At 41.0% G+C, this 26,008-nt stretch overlaps 1 protein-coding gene and 1 long non-coding RNA gene across 2 annotated transcripts in view; one reads left to right on the top strand and one right to left on the bottom strand.

Annotated features, from left to right (window-relative positions):
* WWOX (WW domain containing oxidoreductase) overlaps positions 1-23,850 on the top strand; it is a 490,626-nt gene extending 466,776 nt beyond the window's left edge. Inside the window, exon 9 of the mRNA XM_048317080.1 lies at positions 22,651-23,850. Coding sequence (XP_048173037.1) covers positions 22,651-22,839 — 189 coding nt within the window. The 3' untranslated portion in view covers positions 22,840-23,850. The remainder of the gene's footprint in view (positions 1-22,650) is intronic.
* On the bottom strand, positions 13,047-22,652 carry LOC125332317. The gene is made up of 2 exons (XR_007206448.1): positions 21,021-22,652; positions 13,047-16,171 (listed from the first exon to the last, which is right to left on the bottom strand). It is a non-coding gene; the product is annotated as an uncharacterized LOC125332317 (long non-coding RNA).
* Positions 23,851-26,008: the final 2,158 nt, after the last annotated feature.

Raw genomic sequence — 26,008 nt, 5'->3', positions numbered from 1 at the left:
GAGTCTGTTGCTATTGTCCCTTTTCTTAATGAAAAACATGCATCATCTCATCATGCATTGGTTTCCTCCTTTATCTCTTCTGCGATACGAAAGGCAGAGTGGTGGGCATCCTGTTTTCTCCCACGCCGTTGTAGTTGTTGCTTTCAGAATAAGTTGAGTTTAAGCTCTGAACTGAGGAGGAATTCATTGCTGTCCTCATGTTGGTTAACAGTTACTCACGCAGAGCCCCTGGGATGACTCAGCTGAGCGTGGGCGGCAAACCAACACAAGTCAGGATTGCCTGCACTCTATACCCAGCATCTATTCTGCTTGTTCAACCATGGCCTGGACTGTTTGGAAATGTGAGGACTTTGTTTTCTACCTTGTATGTTCATATTCTAGGAATAAAGCACATCTTTTCTGTAAACATCTGTCAATCAGATAAAAATTACAGCAGCTTCTCAGAGCATGGCTTGGCTGTGCTGCCTGTAATTTCAGTTGTCACACGCAGTACACCTTGTGCAGCAGGATTTCATTGCTCTCAATTGCCAAGGCAAATTTCTAAGTGTACGTGACATGTAAATGACACTGGTGTCACTGCACATAAGCCTGTGGTTGTGCTCGTGTCTGTTCCCACGTGTGCTACCTCTGAACCTGCACGTCGCAGGCTCCCCCAGTCCCATCTGGGGCCCTGGCCATGGGATCAGAAGCTGAATGATTCCCCTGCAGCAATGTCTGGTGGAGGGGTGCTGGCACAGCCCATGGCAGCAGTGTCCCCGGCTGATGTTCCTTCCCCAGTGCTGAGTGAGAGGCCAGGGATGGGAAGTGGAATAATTGGTTCTGATTGAAGTGAAATTAAAATTTAGAACCTGGGTAGCAGTGGTGGTTTACAGCACTGTAACTGAACTATGCGTTTTAATAATGTATTTCAGGTCCTACAAAGATGGAAGAAATGTACCAATTTCTATTAGCCTAAAAAAGAGAGGGAACTTTGCATGGAGGTTCTTGTTCCAAAAGGCAAATTTCATCTGAATTTCTTTGTCTGATCATCTCAGGAAACAAGAAAAGTTTAAATGTACTTTTTTGTGCATGTGAATGACTATCCTGTCTCTGGTCATGAGAATCTAAGTTCAATTTTTCACATTACCATTTTTTTAACTCCTCCAGTACACCAGCTGGCAAAAAGTACACAGAGAAGGTATTTAAAGTCATTTAGGATATAAATTTTTAGTCTGTTGAATTAAACTCTTCGTATCAGAATCCCTGGACTTCCAGTCAAATATTCTTTTTTATATTATGATTTATGACCTGAGTCATAACAAAATTCTGCCCTATAATTTCAACCCTCAAGGAGAGAAGAGGTAGACAGGTAATTTACAGGTTAATATTTTCTTTAGGTCTACATACCACTTGTTTATTTAGAGATAATTTGATTGAACAGGCAAAGAGCATGTGAGATGGGGTTTTGTTAATAGTGTGTTTCTAGATCAATCATAGTTTGATTAGAGGAAGTCCATCCTGTTATCAAATATATTTCTTATCAAATATTAATTAGACATGTGGACAATACTATGAAGCTTCATCACTTTGTCACAATGTTCACAAGCAAGTGTCATTTGCTTTGCGTTTTAACATAGATTTTTGATTTGTTGAATTAAGTGTTGGAGTTTTCTTTCACTAAAATAAATTTTAGAATAGTTTTTCTAATAGCAAGACATTGAAAACAGACCCCATCTTCTCCATTTCGTAGTCAAAAGCTGGAGAAATACGAATCATGAATCCAGTTCTGGAGTTAGGCTTGATGGGTTCATGGGAGAGATGAAATTTAGAAAGACTAGAAAAAATGGAAACAGAAAAATTGTGAGGCAGGCTTGACAAAATGGATTTCTTAATTAGTTAAATCACCCTTGGGATCAGAAACTGGAGCTGCCCATGGCCTGCAGTCAGTAAAGGGGTTCTCTCACCTTTCTCAGTCTCTGATGTTGACACCAGGTATAACAGAGAAAAACATTTTGTTATAAGATTCAAAAATCCTGCCTAGCCAGGATGAGGTGGATTTAAACCACCATGGTAATTCCTGAATCAATTTGATTTCCAGATTCTTTGTGTTGTAATATCAGGGAATCCCAAGCAGACAAGTGGTTGGTTTGGAACAGATGAACCAGAAGGAAAGGAGATTTAAGCACGGGAATGCATGGGAAAAGAAAAGGAGTGAAGATCAGGAGGAAAGAGTTATGAGAAACTTCTGTATTAGGATGTGAGAGGGATGATAATTTATTTAGTTCCTGGCACAATGAAACTGCTTAGAGGGAGAAGTTATTAGCTCTCCTAGGTCATTAAACCAAATGGAGAATTTGGAATGCAGACAGCAGGGAAAACAGAGGTTTTGAGGAAGAAGATGACTTACTCTTTTATTAGAACTATCTGAACCCAATGTAATTGCCATCTCAGTTCTGGAATAGCAAGTTATGGCTTTTCAGAAGCAAGGAATTTAAAATGGTTAGCTGGCCTTCGGAGTGGTGACGTGTAAGTGCGTGCAGCAAAAGCAGCAGTTGTGGTTGTGCTTGCTGGGGAGCATCTGAGGAGGATGTCGTGCAGACTGACACTGACAGCATGGCAGTTTCAAGGGGCAGGCTTGACACTGCTGTGGTACTCCCTGCTAGAATTGTTTGGGGTCTGGTGGCTCACCAGGAAAGGCAGGAGAAAAAATTGCCACTCTTTTGGGAAATGTTGAGGACAGATTGCTTTGACAGTGAGTAAATCAGGATAAAACCCTGTACCCATCATCTGCCTCTTGTTTTGCCTGTTCTTTCTTTGCAAAATGATGGAAAACATTCATCTGAAACATATGTCTAAGCATTAATCAGGCCAAACCCATCAATTCAACACTGATGCTCTATTTTATCCAGACTGTACTCTGTAGCAAGAAGCCGCATTATTTCTGCACAAATTCTTCTCCCTTTTCCTGATTATTTTTGCCTTTCCGCCTTCTGACTGGTATTTGTTGAAGATATCTATGCACAAAGAGCCTTTTTCTCTTGTGCCCTTCCTGCCCACATATTACAATTGAGCCCAAGTAACACGACAAGCGGTTGCTGTAGAAGTTACTGAGATATAAACAGAGAGACACAGCCTTTGTTATCTAGACATGAAGGAGGAAATGGAGAGTGGGGAGGGGCGGGGAGATTTTTTATTAACTCGCAGTTAGAATGGATTCGAGCTGCAACATCAGTGGAAAGGTATATATTTACCTTTAAGTGCCTCGCTTAGTTCTGTGTGAGCTCCCTTTTATGGATCCTATATGAGCTCCCTTTTACGTTGTGCAATTTCTCTCACAGATTCCAGAACCCCCCTCTCCAATGGACTCTTGCAAGGCAGAAGAGCTAGGCCATCTTAGCAGAGAAAATTACAAATTACTAATTTAAGTGCTTCTTAGAATAATTTTCTTTTTGTTTTGTATAATTTCCACACTTATAAAATCAAACTCTCAGTTAAATGTTTATACAGTAATTCAGCCAGCTTAAGCCATCTGCTAGCATGGCATCTGCAAAGCTGTTTTGTTGCATCCTCGGTATTGTTTCCTTCACACATTTTGTAGCCTGGTATTTTGGTTGCAAAAGGATCATTTTATTTTTCAACACAAAAGAAGTGCTGTTTATATCTCTGGATCTAATTGTCAGCTTTATTTCCAAACTCTACCTCAAATCAAGTTCTTATGCCTCTAAAAACCTTATTCTGATTGACATTTACTTTTCAAAACCTATATTCAGTCTTATCTTGCTCTTTTATTATACCTGCCTCTATATCAGTATTTGAAAAAATCCTTATCATTTGTGAAGAGTATAGGTGGGCTCAGAGCATTAGTATTCATACTTGCATGTTAACAACTGTTATAACGTGTACCAGAGGGAAAATATTATTTCTTGTAAATGCTCAATAATTACAGTCTTTATTGCATCAAAACCTGTGTTTTGACAGATAGTGGAAAGCTTTCAAAGTTTGTGTGGGATGGATGACAGCTGCAGGTGGAAAATATTTTTTTAGATATTGGGTTTTCTATCCCTGATACTGTAAATATTCTTCCAAAATAACATTAACCTTCCACACAGGGCTGGTAGTGTTCAATGATAATACGTGTATTAGCAAAAGATACCTGGGAAATAACTCTTAATGATTCCATCTAATTAATCTATGGCTGGGACATTAATGTCTCTTTTCATTAAGTTGGGAAGTATGAAAGACTAGAAAATTACTGCTGTGCTGGATTTAGTGCTTTAGGTATAATTTGAATGGATGTGCTAAATTCTTGGTCGTAACTTGCACTAACACCTAGTCTAAGACAAATTAAAAGGGAAGCTTATCTGCTATTGCACTTTCCAAGAATACCTGGATGCTTTTAAGCCATTTGCAAGCGTATGCCTTTGTGAAGGGATTTTTTTTTTTTAAACACATCCTATGAGACACTCTCCAATAATTTCCAGCACATGCGATATCTCGGGTTTTGTAAACACCAACACACAAGATGAGGCTGGATGGTCATTTTTTCTGTTTTGCTTTTCTTTTGGTTTATTTTTTTAAGTGTGCTGTCTTACTGGATAAACATTTGCATTTGCAATGAAGTCGTGTCAACCAGTAGCCCACTGCACTGCAAATGAGGTCATGAGAAGTCTGAGAAAGTTCATCTGAACTTGCAATTCTTTTGTTTGGGGTGGGATGTTCTGAGCAAGTTTGTGCTACAGTCAACTGGACCTAACACCATGATTTGTGCTGAAAGCTTAACTCATGTGTTTTAAGAGTTTAACGAGCACAATAGTGATGCTGCCTCCTCATTTAGACACATTCTGGGTTTTGTGTGAAATGCCTGAGCCTCTGGGGTTTCAAGTGTCTCTTGAATGTCAAGATACCTCGATAACCTAATAGGATTTCAGGTTTTCAATGAGTTTGAGAGTTATCCAGTTGTGTTTATTCCATCTTGAACACTATGTTGGTAGTGTTTGGTCTATTGAAGTCAATGACAAGGCTCCCACTGACTTTAATGGGATCAGAATTGCCAACCTAGAGAGAAAAGGCAGCAGGATGTAAGATTTCTGTCAACTGCCTTTAATATTGCATCTAAATTGAGAAGGCCACTTCTCTTACTTGGAGGTTGTGGGGATGCTAAAGTGTACTTGACAGATGTCTTGCCAAGGGTTCAAGCTGATTGCTGAGAAGTAGCTCTCAGCAGCCTCTCTTAGACCGATAGTGAATGCAAGTTGGGCTTGAGCATCACTCCATTCAGAGTGATTAAACAAGGCAGAGACAAACTATCTGACATCAAGTGCTGCCACGTTTTATTAGCCCCTTGCATCACACAGAAGGCCAGAAGGCACCAACCAGATATGTGGGCAGATATAAGATGTTCAGATTCCAGCTATGCTTAACTGATAATACTCCTGAAAAACAAATTAACTGTGTCTGGCTGCTGCAAGGGTTCAAATCTGACCTTTTATCCTTTTTTTTTCAATGATTAGATGGACCACCCAAAACTGTAGACCCCAGCACCATTTCAGATCACCAGTAACTTTCTGAGGAAGAATCCTTTTCCAAGAAAAAGTCCAAGGAGCTGAGACAAAGGGTTTGATATTGTACCTGGAACGCTTGTTTCACAGATGGGGCTCCCTATGGAATGCCATTCCTTGAGAAGTCAGCAGGGGTCACTTAAGTTCATTATTTTGCAGCAAATTCACTTTTGGACTTGTCAGAAAGTAAGTGCTAAATGTCCTTTAGGTATTTATCATTTATGCCACTGAGTAATTTTCCCTTCTGTAATGTAACTGGGCTGAAAAAAAGTGTTCAAAAGTATGTAAGGAGAGTTAGATAGCACAGTTCCAATACAGCAGAACACATATTTCACATGTTGCCAACTGAGAAAGATTGTGCCACTTAAGAGCATATTGCACTTTAATAGAAATTTATTGTCAAAAGAGTATCCTCCTAGCAGGATATGGCATTGTGGCAAAACAGGAGATAGAGATCTTGTTAAAAACCATCATTTTTACTTGTATGAAGCAAATGGAAAAATACTGAGATAGAGTCAACTGACTGGCACCAACAGGAAAGGATCTTCTGCGTGTTTGCTGGGAAGCCAGGCACATTTCCATTCTTCCTACTGGAGAAAGAAGGAGAGGTGTGTATCCCATCAAAAGAAAGCATTTCTCTCTTTGAGTGACAGCACACATGCACACTCACACTGTGGAAGTTCCTGCAGCTCCAGCCTCCCATCCTAGGGTCTCCCCAGGCTCCCTTCCCTCCCACCACTGCTGTGCTCAGCCCCCTCCTCTGCCCTGGCCTCTGAATGGAGCATCTTAGGTCTTCCATCAGCAAAGCCTTGGCTCCATTTTTGGAAAGGCATACAGATCCAAATATTTCAAAAGCTAAATTTCCAATGTTGGTTGCTTCTTAGAGGTCTATTTAAGGAGATCATTTAAAAGGAAGACCTCTGAAATCCATAGGGACTCCAGCAGAAATCCTGGAGTTTTCTATACATTTGCTTTCTATTTCAGAATTTCATGTAGAGCAAACAACTTATTGAAGTTGCAGTGGAATTCCCCGGTTTTCAAGGTGGGCTCATCAGAGTCCACCTTGAACATCAGCTAGAGGAGTAACTCAAAAAAACCTTTGTGATGAGCAGGATGTTACCTTGTTTATGAGAACACCATGCTGTTGTCAAGAAAAATGAGGTTGTAAAAAAGCTGGGATAGGAAGAGCCTCAAATTTTTTTTGAAGCATTGAGTGTCATGTGTGGGCTTGGAGCCGGAGCTCCTTTAATCCTGAGTTGGTGCTAACTAAAACTGACTGGTTTATAAATGTCACACAGAAATCAGAATTGCTTGGTGCATGATCCAGAAGATCTCTGCATTCATCTATTTTGTACCCAGAGCAGTTTGGAGCTGTTCTAACTACCTGCCTAACTCGATCAGGACATGCTGTTTTCTTGGTGAGCCTTGGCATTGAAGGTTCCTGCTTTTCTGATAGTGCCAGGACACGGAGCAGCAGGGCTCTCTGAGCTCCCATCCCTCAGCCTCCTCTTCCCTTGCACTGCAGTTTTTGTGGCTAGATTGAGTGTGAGCTACAACAAAAGGAAACTAATGGTTCTCCCAAATTAGACTGTGTTTTGCCAGAGGAGTTTAAGAGGCTCATGGCTTAGTATAGCAGCTTTGGCATTGTTAGTACTGCAGCAGAGAAGGCTGTCCAAGAAGCCTGGCTGAGGCTGGAAGGAGGTGCTACAGACAAATGAAGAGGACACCATAAAGCCTCTAATGCTCCCAGAGATAAAGCACTGAGGGAGCTAATCAGGGACACATAAATTATCAGCATAGCAGATGTAAGAAAAAGCATTGCACAAAGAGTAAAATAGAGTTCAGTGGAAGTAGGTCTGACCAGATGTGCAAACACACACCTAGGCTGATAGAAATAGGAACAAGGAATATGAGTCTTCAGCAAAATTTAGGGTGACCCAGTAATGTCATTCCTGACCTTGCCTCTACTGTGGAACTTAAACCTGACTTTCTTTGCTCTCTTGTTCTGCTATTGATTAACCTGGGCATTAATGTTCTCTTTTTACATTTCTTTTTCTTTGCTACTTGGTTTGTTGCAGTTAATTCATTGCATGATTGTCCTAAAAGAGCAAAGGGCCTTCAGCATGGCAACTGAAAGCACAGAGATGCAAAGGTGCTTCATAGTCTGACAAGGTCAAGAAGTATCAATAGCTCAATGCACAAAACTCTGCTACTAAATATGAATATGATGTGTGCATGAGGATGTTGACGAGCAAAACCAAACAATTGAATGAAAAGTGGCTGTAGGAGCTCAGATACTTTATTAGCATTCATTTGACATTTTAAGTGAGCAACTTATAAGTATGTAAATATACACATGCACTTTTGAATTTCATCACTGCAGAAAGATAACCTGCTGCTGGGCAATATCAATTCCTGCATAAGTAGAACGGCTGTTGGACATGTACTGATTTCCTAATAATAGTCAAAGTGATCATTCAACCTACATTTAGCATGCTGGGATTTAAAATGCAAAACAGCAACATACTTCATGCAAATGCCAACTCTGCCTATGTTCTAGGGTGCATGTCCAGAGGAGGAAACAATAAGTTTATTCTTCTCCCCAATTAGACTTTTGTGAAGGGCTCAGTTATGTCTCCAACTATCACATTGAACATGCACTAAAGCAGCACATTAATGTGCCTTTTAATGCTTCTTAGGAGTAGATCAAAAGAAATGTCAGGTGCACTTTACATTCCTCCTGTGATGTGTCTGAGGCTGTTAGTGCATCACCTCCGCAAGGGCCGTTGTTCCCAGCCTGCCGTGCTCGGGCTGCGGGCGCTGTGCTGGGACACTGCCCTCTAAAAATGCCCAGGGATTTGCTTCCATCCTGCTACACCTTGTGTCTTGGCTCCACAACTGGAGGAAGCCAGTAGAGTCATGCTGCTGTCAGCAAAAGAGGGGTTTGGCCTTTGCTTTTCAGTGGGAGAAAGAGTTGTTGAAATCAGTCCTGGAGAAAACATCTTAAAACTTAAGATGCCGGAAAATGGAACTTAATTAATGGGAGCAAACTTGCAAACCTCCACAGCAAACTGTTATTATTTTGCTTGCTTGCTTGAGGGAATATGTCAGAGCAGTGTTTACCTTTTCTTAGTGCAAGCTTGGCTGTTCTACCCATCATTTACTTTTACATGATTAGCAGGTGAAGTTGTAGCTCTGTCACTCTAAACACAGGGTGCTTAAAATGTGCAAGAGAAAACTTTCCATAGCCAGGACAGCATTGCCATTCCACTGGCCCTGGGTCCCTTGGCTCCACAACGGAGTGGTGACTGATGCAGCTCATTGTTAGCATGTGGCTCTTGTTGGAGTATGGGGCTAATATTGGCCAAAAGATTGCAGAGTGCATTTGGCATGTGACGCAGCCAGGATGTTGCGGGCACCCTCTGCTGTACCAGACACTGACAATAGAGCTGGGCCTCTGAGGTTTGCAGAGCTGAGTATAGCTTAAAAATGGAAGATAAACAGCAAAGAAAATGTACCTGGTGTCAGCTATAGGGGCAAAACTGCAAAGCAGGAGACAAGGCTAAGGAAAGTATGTGAGGAGCAAGAAAACAGAAATGCTGCAGTGTGCAGGATGACATGGACGAGGACAAGGAGCTGGAATTAATGCAGAAGTGGGGAAGCAGTGAGAAGGGTTCAAGTTTTGTAACAAAGTTCATTTCTATATGTTTTCCTCTTTCAAATGGATGCTTTGAATAAATAGTACTTTCATTTCCCATGAGGCAGGGGTGAATAATAAGTACCTCATCTGGGGACGCCGATCTCCCCAACATCAGTCATCTGCTTGCAGCCTTACACTCCAGCAGTGCTTTGGCTGAGCAAATTAGCCTGAAGTGTTGTGCCCTTGGCTGGCAAATCCTTTCAACCTGGTTGAACGGACAAAATGAATACCCAGATTGTTCCTACGTCTGTTATTCTCTCGTGTTTATCTGGCTGAGCTGTCAGTCAGGCCATTATAACCGTGGTGCACACTCAAATGACTTGTCCACTCACAAAAGCAGAGTCTGTTGATGATAAGCTAAACAAAACTGGAGAGCGACTGTTGACAGAGTTGGGGATCTTGCAAATGTCTCAGGTAAAAGCAGAAATGCAATTTGGGAAGGTACAGACAGAGCTTTTCTTAGGCGTGTGTAGTTTTTAAGTGTTCACGGGGATTTGTCGGCAGACGATAAATGGGCGTTTGTAATGAATTGGGTTCCTCTCTACTTTAAACAAATTAAGTGGCACGAAGAAGATTTCTGAAACTTGAATGTGAGGGTATATTGCACTTCCAAGAATTAATTAGCCTGAAAAGACATAATTTACTCAAGCAGACTTTGCCAGGGCAGAGCGTTGCTGCCCCAGCCACGGGAGGAGGGACAAACACCCACAGTGCATCAGGTGGGCTGCACGGGGCTGTGGGGAGCACGGCCAAGCCTTCCCAAAGGGCTCTGCACCGTCAGCCCTGGGCTTTAACTGCCCTCTTTCTGCTTTTCAGGACCTGAGGGTTTGAACGTGGCTGTTGCTTGCTCCTTCCTAGGCAGGGAGGATGTTTGCATGATGGGAGTGTATTAGTTTTACTCATGAAAAGAACGGGGCTTCTTAAATATCCAGCAAAGCAGTGAATGACACAAATGGAGTGTTGTATGAAGATTTATTTTATGAGTTTTTCCATGAAGACCCTGAGTTAGAAGTAGGACTCTGAGCCACTCCTGAAACTGATTTGATTGCATGATATTGAATAATGCAGTGCCTTTCTGCTGAATGTGACTATAGCTAAAGCCACTTCTGTCCTTTAGTCTGATGTTTGTGGCAAAAATTAACAAGTTAAAGTTTTCAGACTGTGAATGTGAACAGTCTCAGGTGTTTGAGCAGTACTGAGTCATATAACAGAAATTGTCTCCTTCAGCTCCTTCCCAGACAGAGAAACCCAGCATCTTACTTTCTGCAGTGGAGAGAAAAGACAGAATTGAGTAAGACTGCAATGGTTTAAATCCTCATAAGTGTCATGAAGAGGCAGAGGAAAACTTAAGCAAAGAAGGTCCTATGTCTTGCTGAGAGTTTGTTAAGATGCACAGTTAGGGAGGGAGATGCTGCTGAGAGCATGGCACAGCAACAACTCTTTTTATCAGCAGCTGGTGCCTTCAAAATCCCAACCCCAGTAGCCTTGTTGGCGGTGATGATAAGTGTAACGGATGGAACAGCTATTTTTCATCAAATGCTTGTTAGTCAATTTATTAGACTCCTAATATCCTAATGCACTCATTTGGCAGGCATCTCAGCAGACGAGGCTCGCAGTGGAGTGTACTCACTCAAAGTCACGGTAACTTGCAGGTTGCTGATTTCTCATCAGCACTCAGAAGATAATTTGCAAATGTGCCATTTATCATTATGCGCTTTGTAGAAGCAGATCCCATGAATGGGATAAACAGATAAGAGAGTCTAGTAATGAACATTTCCTTCCCAAACAATGCTGCCGCCTTCTAGAGTATTATGTTTTATATACCTTGCGGATGCTGCACCTCTTTGTGCACCTGAGTTTGCCTGTGCTATTGAAATAGCTGGGCACACAGTTTTTAAGGATGGTTGCTAATGCACTTGTCCATCTCTCTGCTGAAGGAACGCAGAGTTGAACCAGGTTAGACATTGTCTGCTGGAAGACATAAAATTTCTATTTGTTGCAGTTTACAAGCAATGGGCATGTGTAGACTTCACCATGAAAAGCCACCACTTACCTTCCAGCTTTCCTTTCCTCACTGGAGACACAAGCATCTGTGAACAACCACTGTTAAAGCCAGCAAAAGGATTATTCAGAGGCGGGATGGTGGGGATTATATGGCGGGGGCTGCTGAAGGAGCACTTTTTTCCACACCAAAGACAACAGGCTTTATGGATGCTCTGACCTGCACTGCCGTTCACCACTGTGTTCGACTTTGCATCGCTGGTTGCTTTTTATTTGCTTGTTCACTTTTTACTGGGAAGAAGTCGAAAGTAACAGAAGCCCAGTGATCAGTCTGCAAATGTGATTCCCATCTCCCTTTGTGACATTCAGGGTGGAAGCCCTGCATACAAATCATTATTACTTATTTTAAAATCACAGATGTGATTTTATTAAATGAAAGGTGTAACAAGAAGCCCAGCAAAGGCAGGAGCCCTTTTGCCAAATGGCTCTGTGTATTTAGCTCTGTGACTGCTCTCCAGCAGAGCTGGGAAACCATGCAAAGATATTGATAATTGATTCTGTTTTATATAAGTTAAAAACTAGCTTTTCCCTCCTAGTGTGAAGGTAATGGGTTTTGTCTGTAGAAAGATAATAATTCTATGAACCATTTCGACGCCCGCTACTAAAGAATAGTACAGCTTGCACTTGAACGTAATGCCCGTGTCAGCTCAGCTTTTTAAACATTCATCTTAAAAGAGTCTTCAAGGACTGGAAAGAGATCTTCCCCAGACGCCAAGCTAAGTTTGAGGAACTTAAAAAGTCACGAAGATCCTGTCAATTAATGTGTTTATTCTCATACGCCTACTCTGGAAAAAAACATCTTCAGACATGAAAGCTGTTTTCTTTCAATTAAAGAGTTGTCATTGCATTTTGTTTTCATAGATAATGGAGAGGGGATTTTTTCTCTCCCCTTTACTGTATTGGGGGATAAATGCATCTTTTTTTACTTCTTACTTTTTTGCTCAGAATAATCTTCATTTATTGCATGAACAAAAAAAGAGAAGGAAGAAGAGAGCTAAATTGAAGCCTTGTCTCCAAATCTGTATGCAGGAGGTGACTTGATTTAGAAGCTTTTGGTAATTTCTTTTTTGTTCACACTCCTTCAGTTGAAAGGCTTCCACAAGCAGTGTTACAGCACAGAAGGGAGGAGATGGAGAAATTTATCAAGCTATTTATCAAATTATTTTCACAGTCTGTCAAAGTCATAAGCATGCTGGAAAAGAAACATAAAGAGCGTGTTGAAACAGAGGAGCACGTCTGAGTGAGCAGCCGGACTGCAGCACAACCGGAGACCTGGGGACTGCTCTTGACTGTGGCTGCATCTGCCCTCAAACCCAGCCCTGACACCTGTGGCATTAAATCCTGGCTTGACAGATTGTGGACTGAGGAAAGGAAATAGAAAACATCAAAACTGGCCTAGTGGAATGTGTGGGCTTTAGAGCAAGAGGATCTTTAAGGTCCCTTCCAAAATAAACCATTCTATGGTTCTGTGACTCTGTGATCATTAAATAGAGGGAGAGGTCAGAGAGAAGGGGATAGACGTCCCCTCTCTGAGTCTCTGCTGAGATTTATAGCTGGGGATGGTGTTGAATCTAAATGGTGCCCATCCTGGGGTGAGGAGTGAATCGTACCCTGAGACAGGACACCATGCTTTGGAGAAAACAGCTTGGAATGTGCATCCTTGGTGATGGGTCTTCGGAGACAGCACTGGCAAAGCAGAGGGAAAAATAAAAAAAAAAAAAAAAAACAACTGAGAGTGAAGGAACCAGTCTAGTAAGAAATCTTTAATTTCTAATGAGCTTTAAAGGATTTGAGAGAGTTGATTTTTTTTTTAACAAACCAGTTCAAGTACATGCCTTCAGATTATAAAAGTACCTGAAATTGCCTAGAATATCAGCATGCATAGCTTGTTAATATTTACATATATTTACATGGGAAAACAAGAGAAAGATCTACAGTTATTTACAGTCTACATAGGAGAAGAGAAAGGCAGCATAATTGTATTTCCTAAAATACAGTAGTTGAATAGTCAGCACATGCATATTAAGATATATTTGCATGATAGAACGCAAATGTTTTAAGACATACCTTTTTAACTCCCTATGCTAAGGTATAATAAAGGTAATTTTTTTGTGTTTTGTTTCTAGTCTATTTGCATCAAGTGCTTTAAAAATGTTCACTAACACAGCGGCGGCATTATTTACCCTGGCAATTAAAGCAACAGTACACACGATTATTTCCTACTAACTAGCAACAAGCTGCTGGTGAATGAAATATCTATTGTTTCTCATTATCCATCGACCAACATACAGGGATCTCTCCTTGTAAAGGCAGTGCCTAAGCTATCACCATTAATTATAGAAGTAATATAAATGAGACTCTACAGTATGTACTAAATGAAATATTAACAAGACCAGTGTCTTTGAGCCTGAAAGATGCACTAACAGGGCACACTTTACAGCAGGCTATCTATGAAAATCACACATACATAATACAGGAGTGCCTGGCTTACAGCTCTAAGCCTAGATTTTAGAGGCCCATTTGCTAGATCTGTATTATTGCAAAATACATTCCCTTAATTAGTTTCTGGAAGACAGAGTTAGTAGTTACTTTCTTACCATGATACTTCCCCATCATAACACCCTGTGTTTTTTCAATGCATTGTGTTATTGAACTGTGTATGTCTGTATGTGTATGACGTGCATATGTGTGTGTGTTTATCAACAGATGAAAAACAGTCTTTATCTTTAAAACCTAAACAAACAGCTCGTTAAATATCTGTCCCAAAAGGTCACTTCCTTAAAAAGCATTGTGTGGCTTTTTTTTTTTAACTCATGTCTGAAATAAAATTCTGCCTAAAAAATTATCTGTGCAATGAAGGAAGAAGCCAAATGTCAGCATTGCGATGATATTCTTTGCAATACTGCATATGAAAAAGTCTAAATCTGGACTAGTAATAGTATTAAAAAGCTATATAAATATATACAGCATATACAGTACTGTATGTATACATACATTTATATAAAGTATATATATAATTAAAGTACAGCAAAAACATAAAACATTTCAATTCAGCATAAGTTAAAAACAGAAATGATTTCAATGAACTGTCTGTGTATGCCCAAACACCAGCCAGACCAGTTCTGATGATTTAGTTGTAGCAGTGTATCCAATCTCTCTTTTTTGGCAGGATATGTTTATTGTCAACAACCTATTTGCTCAACATTTTAAATTGCCCTTGCCTGGAAGAATCCACCTTTAGCTGGCAGGTTACGTGTTTCAGGAGAAATTCCAATCCTCCACAGGATTTCTGTTTTGACCGTGGTCAACAAGTTGTGATAGTATTTGTACTTGTGATCATGTTTGTATAAATGTGCATCACAGAGGGTGAGCTGCCGTGGATGCTCAGGTGGGAGCAGCCCCCAGCAGGGCTGGGGTGCCCAGGGACTGTCCCTGACATGCTCTTTTCTTCTCACTCCACTGGCCAGTGCTGGTACACAGGGCAAGGGGCAAGCAATGGACTGCAGCATCATTTCTTCAACCTGATCTCACCCTTACCCTGTTACACTCTAAAATGAAAATCGGTAATTTTCCTCAGGGATTTTTCCCAAGTCTAGAAATGAGCAGAAGAATGCTGCATTGCTGCACTGCTCCACACCAGCCTGTGAGAAAAGATCGTACACATTTGCATGCAGTGTTCAAAACTGCCATTTCAGTGGAGCAATGATGTCTTAAAAGTGGAAATCAGGTGTGAATGGGGGTTCAGTGGGCTGGAGAAGGAATTGCTGCACTGATGTGCCTGGAAATATGGTGTGTTGATAAAGAGCCCTGTGAGGAGTGCTGCTGCTCCTGCCCTGAAATGCTAATGGAGCAAGGTAAAGCCACAGGCTTCATTATAGTTTTTGGAGCTTAAGATGTCTCTGTGTCAGCCTTGAAACATTTTTCAGAAGCTGATTGTGGACTTTAATAAGATTCTGGGAAAAAAATAAATACGGTGCTGCCTGTGGGAACCAGCTCCCTTCCAGGTGCTGTGGCAAAAGCTTTTAAATTGCACAGTCTGGTGTTGTCTTAACCATTGTGTGATTTTAGCTGAGATATCTGTGAGGGGCTGGCAGATACAATACCAGACCTATGGGATATATGTGCCCTTCTGAAGGACAGCTGTGGAGCACGTGGGATATCCTGAGGCAGCTCAGATGTCTCAAGATCCATGTTAGGCAACTGAATCCCACCCCTGGTATGCCATGGTGGCTCTGCCTAGCATATGCAAAGGGTGGGAGAGATGAATGCATGGATCACCCTTTCGGGGACTGTTTCCCTCTAAAGCATCCATTTTTTAATAACTCACTCTTGTTTTGGCTAGTAAGAGTTTTACCAGGTTCTCTGTGAGCTGGGCAAAAATGGATGTGAGAGGGAAGACACTGGAACAGGACCCAGAGTAGCAGAAAGGTTAAAGAATTAAGTTCATACAATAGAGAAAAATAGGCATGATTTTAAAAGATAATTACATTTTTGTCAGCTATTTTACCAACCTTGTTCTACATCTTCTACACATTTTAACAATGGTTTATACTATAACACTTTGTACTTACACAGTGCTTTTCCAAATTAAGTGTGAAAGCACTCCATAAATCTGAACGACTCCTCACAACACCCCTGTGAGGTGGGTAAATAAGAGTACTCTCCCCATTTCATAGCTGGGAAAAGTGAGGTACATGGAGTTGAAGTGACTTGTCCAAGCTCACTAGGGAAGGAAGAGTCAGAAAGAGGAAAACAACCCAGTTCTCCTGACTTTATGTCCTGTATTGTATTTTTTTTTCTCCTGTGCAATGGTTGCAGACAATCTGTTTGATACCGGATGTTGGAGGTTGGAAGTTTTCAAGTGCTATCATTGCTGTAATTGAGAACATACGGGGGGTTGCATAACACAAACAACATGGTGCATTATCAAAATACATTTATTACAATGGACGCGATTTCTTTTGCAAAGTTAAAACCCAGAATGTAAGTTAAATATAGCTGCATATACTGAATAGTTGAAATAATCACTAGGTCTTAATGCCTCAGCAGTTGAAAACAAATCCTCTTTCGTGAACTACTGCAGTTTCCTTACTCAAAGAACATAGCACACTTATCTCCTATAATGTATGTAAAGAATACTGTAAATGTGTAAGGGTCTTAATGACACTAAGAAAAGTTACAGCTTGAAACCAACTATGCTTTGCAAGTAGAGAAGCTGATGGAGCTTTGAGTCTTTGTAGTTGGGAATTAGTTGAAAAAGGAATACATCAGAAGGAAAAAAGCAGACCTTATAGATTTTGGTTTATCCGTTGTATTGTCTCCTAAGAGATGCTTTGCTGGTTCAACTGTGGTGATGGGAGAAGGGGAGGTGGTTGAGCACCTCTGGTTTAGATGTGGTTCGGTGAGACCTTTGAAAAGACTGTACATACAGTGTCAGTTCAGGTCACATTTTCCTGCTGGCACTTTGGTGGAAATAGGACCTGAAGTCAACTGAGCCCAATTTGGGGTTTAGATCATATTTGGCAGCTCCAAAGTTTTATTCTTTTAGCTGCAGATATGATTTCAGTTTCACACTCTCCCAAAATAGCAAAGGCAGGTCTCAATTTCATATTTCCTTGCTGAAAAAGCAATCAAGGAATCCTGTTTTCCTACAGGACATTAATACACATATTCTGAGCATTATTCATAAGAAAACTGTGCATCTGGAATTGCTCTGAGTAAGAGGACTGCAGCAGGAACTGGACAGTTCTCCTGTCATCTCACAGGCGAGACTAAAACTTGTTCACTGCATTGTTGGAAAAGTGACTGTTCCTCACAGCTCTGAGTTATCCCAGTAGGAAAAGGAGCAGAGTAATGCCTGACACTGAGAAGTAGCTCCCTCAGCTACAACTGGCCTCAGCCATGGGTGATATCACCAAACAGCTCTTAAGATTGCTCCTAAAAACACTTTGGATACTGAGGAATCCTGGAGGTTGAATGAGGACATGAGGATTTTAGACGTGCTAGTGTTTTTCAGAAAAGGTCCTTGTGCTCCATGTTGTTCACGAGAACTTGGGCTTGATGGGAAAAAAATTACCAATTCAAATTACAGAGAAAGGAATAAGTATAGTTTGAGAAAGCTCTGCACCTCAATCCCAGCTGGGGTTTGCTAGCAACACCAGAAGGAGACAAATCTGTTCTGAGGGCAGTTGTCTCCCAGCTGCCCCCAGGCAGCACAAACCCCACAGTGCCCACCCCAAGCATCAGCATCAGGCTCACCACAACCTCAGCCACTGCTCCAGTCTGTGGAGCCTCTGAGAAGGCAGCAAACCTGTGCTAATTCCCACCAGGTGGAGATGAGGTTCAAGGAATGTAAAACTGCAGCTGTCACTTTAGGGTTTGGTTTGGATAATTTGGAATCGATCATTGTGGAAACAGATTCTGTATAATTTTGATATTCCAAGGAGGTTTTCTATTTTGCATCAAATCAGGAAATGGCCACTGCTGAAGCCAGCTGGTGAGGGGTATTTCCCTCTATCAGAATGAACTCTTCAGGGTGCTTATCAGGGGCACAGAGAAGGTATGGGACACCCCATTGGTTTCATATCTGGAATAGGTTCATACTGCCTTTGTTGCTAGATTAGGTCAGTGGTTGAACTCGATGATCTTCCCCAACCTTAATGACTTTATGATTCTACCTCACACTGCTGTGTAATGAGTTATTTGGCTGTAAATGGTATGCTCACAGTGCCTTTGTGTGAATCTGATATTTTACTGTAAAGGATGTGTTGGCTTTGTCTAATAGTCCTGGTATAATAACCGGAACAGCCTGAAGAGTTTTAAGGACTTGCCTTTTTATTTTACTTGAGCTGCTTGCTTTGAATCTGGCCCTTGTCACAAATACTCTCATGTCATTTTGAATTCACCTCTTTCCAGTGGCCATCTTTTAAAATGCTCTGTGCTGAGCTTAACCTCAGGCTACGAAGATAACTGGCCTTTATCCTTAATTTTTCATAAGAAAATAAACCCCTCCTTTTCAAATAAGCTGATCCCATCTCCCTGGCAGACAATGTTGAGTGCTGTGTGCTCCTAACAGAGTTTAGAGTGGATCCTATTCATTCATAGTTGATAAATATACAGATAAGTAATGGCTTTGTTTCTATTATTTATATGCTTGGAATGTAAACTTGCTTCAGAACAAAAGTCTAATTTTAGAAGATAAACATGCATTTGAAAGTAGACAAATCTAAAAACTAAACATTAACTGTGTAGTATGGTTTCTTATCAGGAACATAAATGGTATCTCAGAATTCTAACAGATGCATTACATATATTAATGAAGGTTTTACCATGTGCTCTATCTCAAGAACCCCTTTTCTTTTACTATATTCAATATTAATTTGCATTTGGTGCCTTCAGTTACAAATTGACTGCTAGCAGTTATGAAATAAATGCCTATGAACTAGTAGCTACTTAGGATTTTCAACTCAACAAAGGATTTTAGAAGGGTGGATAATTTAGATCTTTGAGCCTCAACTATAAATAAACAGCAACTGCTGTATAAATCCCACCCTGCTGCAGAGGAAGATTGTATTACAAAACTGACAAATGATTTGCGGAAGAGAATGATGAACCCTTATTACTAAGACACTCTTCAACTTAATCCAAAACAAGATTCCTGGGTAATTTTACGTGTGCTGGAAAGATTGATAGCGTGGTGCTTGCCCAGCAGCTTTCAAATGTTTGACTGGATCGGAAATGGCATTGAGGCATGATTAAAGATTCAGTTGGGCTTCTCACAAATTCTTTATGCTGTGTATTCATTATTGCAACCCACTGCCTTTGTTGCAGGTTAAAGAAGGCTGACCCCAGCTCTGGTGATTAGCACCCTGTGCATCTGATGGACCTGTGGAAAAAAATGTTTAGGTTGCCTGACGCTTTTAGCATTGTTTATCAGCTGAAATTGTTGGGGGGGGGGGGGGGGCCTTAATCACAATGGATCAGGGAGAGTCTGTGACAACTGACAAGCTCATTGTTTAAGACATTTTTTAACGAAGTTGTTAACATTAATTCTTTTATATAGTACTCTAATCTTCTTCAAATTATGTTCTGACATGGCACAAACCGCTTGGCATTGAAAGTCATTCAACAGTGATTAAAGTGCTCTTTTTATTGGTTTAAGAATGTTTCATCTTGTATCAGCAGTATGGAATTGTTTACTAATTAGATTCCCTAACATCCTCTGCTGTTGTATGCTGATGATATGTGAACAGGAAAGCTGATGAGTAAAAAATTAAAACTTGTTACTAAACTGTCATACGGCCCAGCATATAAAGATGTCATTCAAAGCACTGTGTTCATAAGGGATAAACAATATTTGCTGAGAAACAGAGCCATTTCTGGCTAGCAGTGCAGGCAGTTTGCACTTGTCTGCAGCTCTGGCTCCTTGCAGAGGTTTGTGGGATCGGAGTCATAGATGTAAAGGAGGGATTTATCCCTCGGGGACCTTCCCATTCAGCATGGCATATATGAGGCTCCTAGGCATCCCACTTTGGGCAGGAGGTTGGGCTGGAGACCTCTTGATACCCCTCCCAGCCCAAAGTGGGATTTGATTCCTGTGATGCTCACTCCCCTCTGTCCTTGGACAAGTCACTTAGGCAGATCCTCAAGTGTCTGAACGCAACCAGCTCACATTCAGCAAAGTGAATGCTTACATGGCTCTGAGAATCTGGGATTTACCTTCTGTTATGTAGTTTGCTGTCTGACAAATTCTCCTAGGCTTGATGAATTCATGTTTGTCCAGTGTTGTGAGATACTAAAGCTTTACCCTCTATCATTGAAGGGATAAATACGACTGCATTTCTCTTAAGTAATAAGAAAGGTACTTTTCTTTCAATGATAGAACCATTGAATTTTCTTCTTCCAAAACAGCCAACATGATTGAAACATTTAGAAAGAAGTAAGGATACACACAGCCAAAAAGCAAATGGCACGTTGCTTACATCCAGTTCTCAGCAAAACACTGGAGGCATCGCAAGATAAAGTGCTTTGGGCTTCCAGCCACATAATCTTTTATCGCTTAAAGTAAATATCCTATGCTCACACAGGGAAAACTATTCTCTTCTTCTGGAGTCTAGCTTGTGTCAATGCTCAAGGTATAAAGCACTGCTGTTGTGCTCTGGAACGTTTTTCTGCCTGCTGCGAATTTTGCTTAAACTTCGTCAAATTCGACTCATTTGAAAAGATAAATTATTGTTTGGGTTGGATTTTAAACTGGCTCTGATAAACTTCCATTTTATGAATTAGCTAAATTCTATTAAGAGATAGCCTGAGTTTAGCTTGGCTGGACGGATGCTTTTCAGCAATAGCTTGAGGGCTCTCGCTCTGCATTGAGCAATTTAGTTTAATTTTACCTTTCTAATGAAAGTCCAGTTGAATTGCTTGCAAAAAGCTAATAATACTCTTTAGGGGCTTTGAGGCATTCTAAACAGCTGAATACTGTACTGTGGAACTTTATAGGATAGTTGAAATGAGCATAGAAATTTTATTGTTCTCTATTAATATTATTTTTAGTAGAACTCTCTTCCGTTTCCGCTACCAACTTTAAGATATTTTCTCTTTTTTTAAAAAAGATACTGGTTTAATAAGAGGATTACTATGTATTATACTAACTTTAAAAATATTTTGGTCTCTTGATAAATATATGCCTTTCAAAATACTTAATACAGACAGTTGTGGTTTACCTTGTGATGGGAGATCATTTCTAAGGTGTGGAGTCATCATTATCAGTTTAATCCCATCTGCTGAGGAAAATGCATGTCTTGCAAACAAATATGCACTTCTTTGCTGCTACAAAGTTGAGATGCCTCAAATAAGGAGAATGGGGGCTTTTTAAACTGCTTCCTGTCCTTGAAGGATGAGAATGCAAAGTAGAGGTCTTCTGCAGGTTGACCCCCTAGCAGCACCCTGAGTTTCCTTGGTTGTGACAATGAAAGGCCAAATAAAAGAGGAGTGGAGGAAAATCACAAGAGGTTGAAGCCTGTTCTCTTTTCCCATTAAATTATCTTAATGCGGCAACAACTAATTTCTCTTCATTTACTTTTTCAATTGCACTTGGCAGCCTCTTTATTCTGATTCTTATCAGCTCATAATTAGTTACCACAGAAAGGACTAAGATGTACATAAATAATCATAAGATGCCAGATAAACTCTATTGGTTTTAAATTAGTGTTGTGTTTTGCTAATGCGCTCTCACCTATTATTTTTAATTATAGTTTACAAAGCAAAACAGCTTCTTGCCCTCTCTCCAGCTGTTCTGGCACTGTGCTTTTAGTCTGTGCCCGGGAATAGCCCATCACCTGTGCCAGGGTGCTTGCCCCAACCCTGTGGCCTCCATCTGCAGGTTTCTGTTGGGAAAATTCAGAGAAACCCATTCTTCCTGTTCTAACATAAGTTCACTTGGTATTTAACTAAAAAAAAAAAGGGAAAGGGAATGGGAAAAAAAAGGAGAAAGCAATAAAAATAAAAAAATCCCTTCTGATCCACAAAAACCTCTAATCTACCCACTCCATTTCTTAAAGCATTATAAGACATGAGAAATGGTTGTTACAGAACAAAACTCCACTGGAAAGCCTCGTGTCTCTGCAGAACCAGCCCCTGTCTCTGCCTGCAGCAGACAAACGCTCTCACACGGCAGCCGTGACAACTGCCATGGGGAGACTGGTGATCCAAGATCCATGGGCAGGTTTGGCACCAATCCCGACTGCACTTTACATGATCGGTCTTAATTGGAGTGCCCAGGTTAATTTTGCACAAGAGGTTTAGAAAACCCAAACAAACCAAATCCATCTATCAGGCTGTGTTGCAGGTCGGGACTGGGCAGTGGGGGTGCCCGGGCATATGGTCAGTGATTTCTGCGGTGCAAAGGGGAGTTTTGAGGTGCTGCTTTTAAACCTGGCTTAACTATTCTGGTGTCAAACACCACCTGGGCAGCCCCTGCCACCAATCCAGGTTTTTAATGAAAAGGGGCAAAAAACCCGAGCATGGGGCTGTGCTTCAGGATTCTCTTTTTCTTTTCTTTAGCTCTAAGAGGGAAGGAAAAGAAAAAAGTCCTCATTGAAGTGGTTTGTAAATAAGTGTCCAGGAGGCAGGCAGTGCCTTCAGCAGGGCTGCAGCCTTGTCACCAGGCAGGTTACCCTGCCAGCCATGATGCTTTTCCAGTGCTTGCACACGACGCAGCTTCAAAGGGCTGCGGTCGAAATGGCAACGATAATAATAAACGATAAAATATCTCTCTATATATTTATATAGTTTTGCTTATTTTATCTCTCTCTCTTCTTTTTTTTTTTCTTTTTTTTTTTTTTTAAATTCCAGCAACAAGGAGCTGCCACGACTGTGTACTGTGCCACGGCGGCGGAGCTGGAGGGCCTGGGCGGGATGTACTTCAACAACTGCTGCCGCTGCCTGCCCTCGCAGGAGGCGCAGGGCGATGCCACGGCCGCCGCCCTCTGGGAGCTGAGCGAGAGGCTGATCCAAGAACGAATTGGCAGGCAGGCCAAATAGCAGGGAGCTCCTGGAAGGATCAAAACACACGAGTGTGTGCACGCTCGAAAACTGCCAACGCTGGAAGCTGTCCAATCTTATCATCTAGAGGGTTTCCATGTACCTCAGATACAGATTAACCAGTGTTAAATGAAATAATAGCAGTCACAACATAGTGAAAAATGTTAAGTACTAATGGGAGATGGGGAATACTGCGGGTTAAAGGGACAATGCGGCTTCCTGGGGCTTAGTTAGTCTCGGTTCTCTTTCTTTTGATTATAGCCTGTTCAAAGTGTAACCCAAGGAGGCATCTTTTGTCTTATTTTAGAAAAGCAATGCTGCAGATAATTTCTGTCGTTTTGATTAATGGGTAGGTACATAGCCCAATATGGGATTTCCTCCTTATTTTGATAATTACTGTCTGTTAGGCTTTAGGTATTGATTGGGAGATGGTAGTTGTGTTGATTCTTTTTCCCTACAAGGATTTTATTGGGTGTGGCAAATCAAAAGATTATTGGGGAAAGAAATCTTTTCTGCCCTTGACTCTTGGCTGCAAATACATCTGCACTGTCTAGAAAAGGAAGGTGCAGGAAGACATCTGAACAGTAATGGTAAAGTCACAGCTAATTAAATATTTCTGTTTTTTTTTTTTTCTTAAAAGATTACAATAAAAGATATGTTGTAAACCATTCCCTAAGTACTGTTGAGTTAGCAAAGATGATGATGTCTCCTTAAGAACACACAGAGTGTAATCAGGGGCTTAAATGGTATTTCCATCCATTTCTCAGTTCACAGTTTTAAGGAGGTTTTTTCCTTGAAAGTTCACAGTTTCTCAGTTCTCCTCATACTGTATCCCATTCCAAATCTGTCTTTTCTTTTCTTTCCTTTTAAATTCAATAAAACAACATGCTTGTTTGAATATTGTCACCTGAAGAGAAAGTTTGTCTCATTTCTGTAAATGTCTTAGTTCAATTTTTTTTAGAAAAGAAAACTTGAGGAAAAATAAAGAGCTTCTTGTTGATGCCAAGAAAACGCTGTTTTTTTCTCGTTTCTTTCTGAGTTCATTTTTTGTATTTTGTGCTTTGTAGCTGTCTTCTTGCCAGAAGGTTGTTCTAAGCCATCCTCAGTCCAGCATCACATTTTCTGTAGACAGAATATAAACAAATAAATAGGACACATTGTTAATAGAAGTTTATTTGATCCCCTTATTATTTGTGCTTTATTGTTAAAAGTCTGCCTTCCATGATTTTTCTTGTCTGCAATCATAGTGGACTGGATTTGTTGTTGAACAGGAGTTAAAGTCAAGGCTTCTGCCCAAGTGCAGCCTCAGCTGCTCCCTCCTTGTCTGCTTCCTTACCTGATGCCACAGTCTTTCCCAAAGCAGCAGTAAAGAATATATGGCCTTTTTTTATCCCTGCTCTGCCACTTCTGTAGCAACAGCTTCAGAAGACAACAAATCCTGCCCACTCATCTTCCTCGACTCTCTGCAGCCCCTTCCCCAAGGGCAGCACATCCTGCACTGAAATGTTTGGTGGAATAAAGAAATAAAAGGGGCTATTCCAGAAAGAACAACACCTCTTTTCAGCCTTTTGCAGAGTGAAAAAAAAAAGGTCTTTCTTTTCTGCGAGAAGTTTTCTCCAGTCTGTGCTACACAGACCAGATGCTGGTGTAGTGCAATGTCTGAAAATTCATGGCCTGGGTTGAAGGGTTTGCAAGTTGAAGCGATGGTTACAGCCAAATTCCTTGTATTGCCTGGAGTTTATCTGGGGGGAAAAGTGATTAACTCCTGTCACCTGTGCAACAGCCCTCACACACGCATTATTTTTCCCTTTCATAGCCAGACAGAATTACTCTCGTATAACACAGGCAGTGTACGGCCACACAGCTTTGCAGTGGAGCTTGGCATTGCTGGGTTCAGAAGAGGCAGTAATTAAGTGATGCTGGGAGCTCTGCACTCCCCTGAAGGCCTGGGCCTTATGCTCCATTTAGGCAAACATTAATAACCGATAATGAACCCCCTGTCATTCCTTATTGCTGAAATATTGCCCGCTTTTATGAGAATTCAGTACTTAGGGATATTGCCTGCCTTCCTTCAAAGAACATTTGTGTGTTTTTGCTCTGTACCCCACTCTCTATTTCAGTGTTACAAGGTAAGAACACTTTTAACGTTAGCATAGTTTTAGTTTTGCACTAGGATGAAGTAAGCAAACCCCTAACTTCACTGAGTTGTTTGGGTTCCTCTGGTTCTTATTTCTGGACAGCAGTGTATTTCCCTGTCTAGAATTTCACTGTCATAATTTTCTCCAATGCAGATAAAATTACTTGCTCTCTCTTTCTTTCTTTCTTTCTTACTTTTTATTTCACTCAGTCATTCTCCGTTTCTTTTTTCCTCTCCATTTTTTTCTCTCTCCATTTTCCTTCTTCCACTCTCTGTTCTCCTCTTTGTATCTCACTCTCCTGTGTTGCAATAGCCAGTATAAAAAAAGGCTTTTTCCAAATGAAAAAACAAGACACCAAGCTGTAGAGCCCTCGCTTCTATTAGAAACACTTGTGAAAATAATTTTTCTTGCAATCTCAGTTTGGTTTCAGCACAGGAGGGATGTGCAGGGAACATTAAAAAAGGAAAAGCAATTGAAAAGAAACAGACTCCAAACCCTCCATTTTAATATCCTAGATGTGCCTAAGTCATTGGCTTTCAAATATATTTTGGTGTAAAATTTGGCACATTTACAGCCGGTCAGATTTATTTATTTGACTGGCTTACATTTTTCCGGTTGATTTACCTGAGGCAATGTCTGTGTGAATTACTCCACAATGCATTGACTCCCGAGTTCATTAAAGGTAGTTAAGTGATCCTGTGTCTAATATTAAAGCAAACCCCATTAACCTTAACTAGTATCATATCAGCAAAACAAAAAGAACTGAATAAAGCAAAATAGATCGGGTATTTACAGTTCTTGGAAAAGATCCAGCAAATTCACACCAAGCTCCTAATAGTCCTAATAAGCATTTGCTAGTTATCTCCATAAAAAAGGAGGAGGCTGGGTTAGGGCTGTGTCTGATGCACGGCTCAGGCCCCACAGGACTTTGGGAAGGGGAGGTGCTGGCAGGCGATGCCGCGGATCATTTCCTACCCACGTGCTGCGGGGCGTTGCTCGACCCTTTCCCCCCTGCTTTCCTTCCAAAGTCA

The sequence above is a fragment of the Corvus hawaiiensis genome, chromosome 12 (genome assembly GCF_020740725.1).
Source record: "Corvus hawaiiensis isolate bCorHaw1 chromosome 12, bCorHaw1.pri.cur, whole genome shotgun sequence".
NCBI classification, from domain to species: domain Eukaryota; kingdom Metazoa; phylum Chordata; class Aves; order Passeriformes; family Corvidae; genus Corvus; species Corvus hawaiiensis.
The sequence above is the reverse complement of the archived record's forward strand: the minus strand, read 5'-3'. Positions and strand labels throughout refer to the sequence as shown.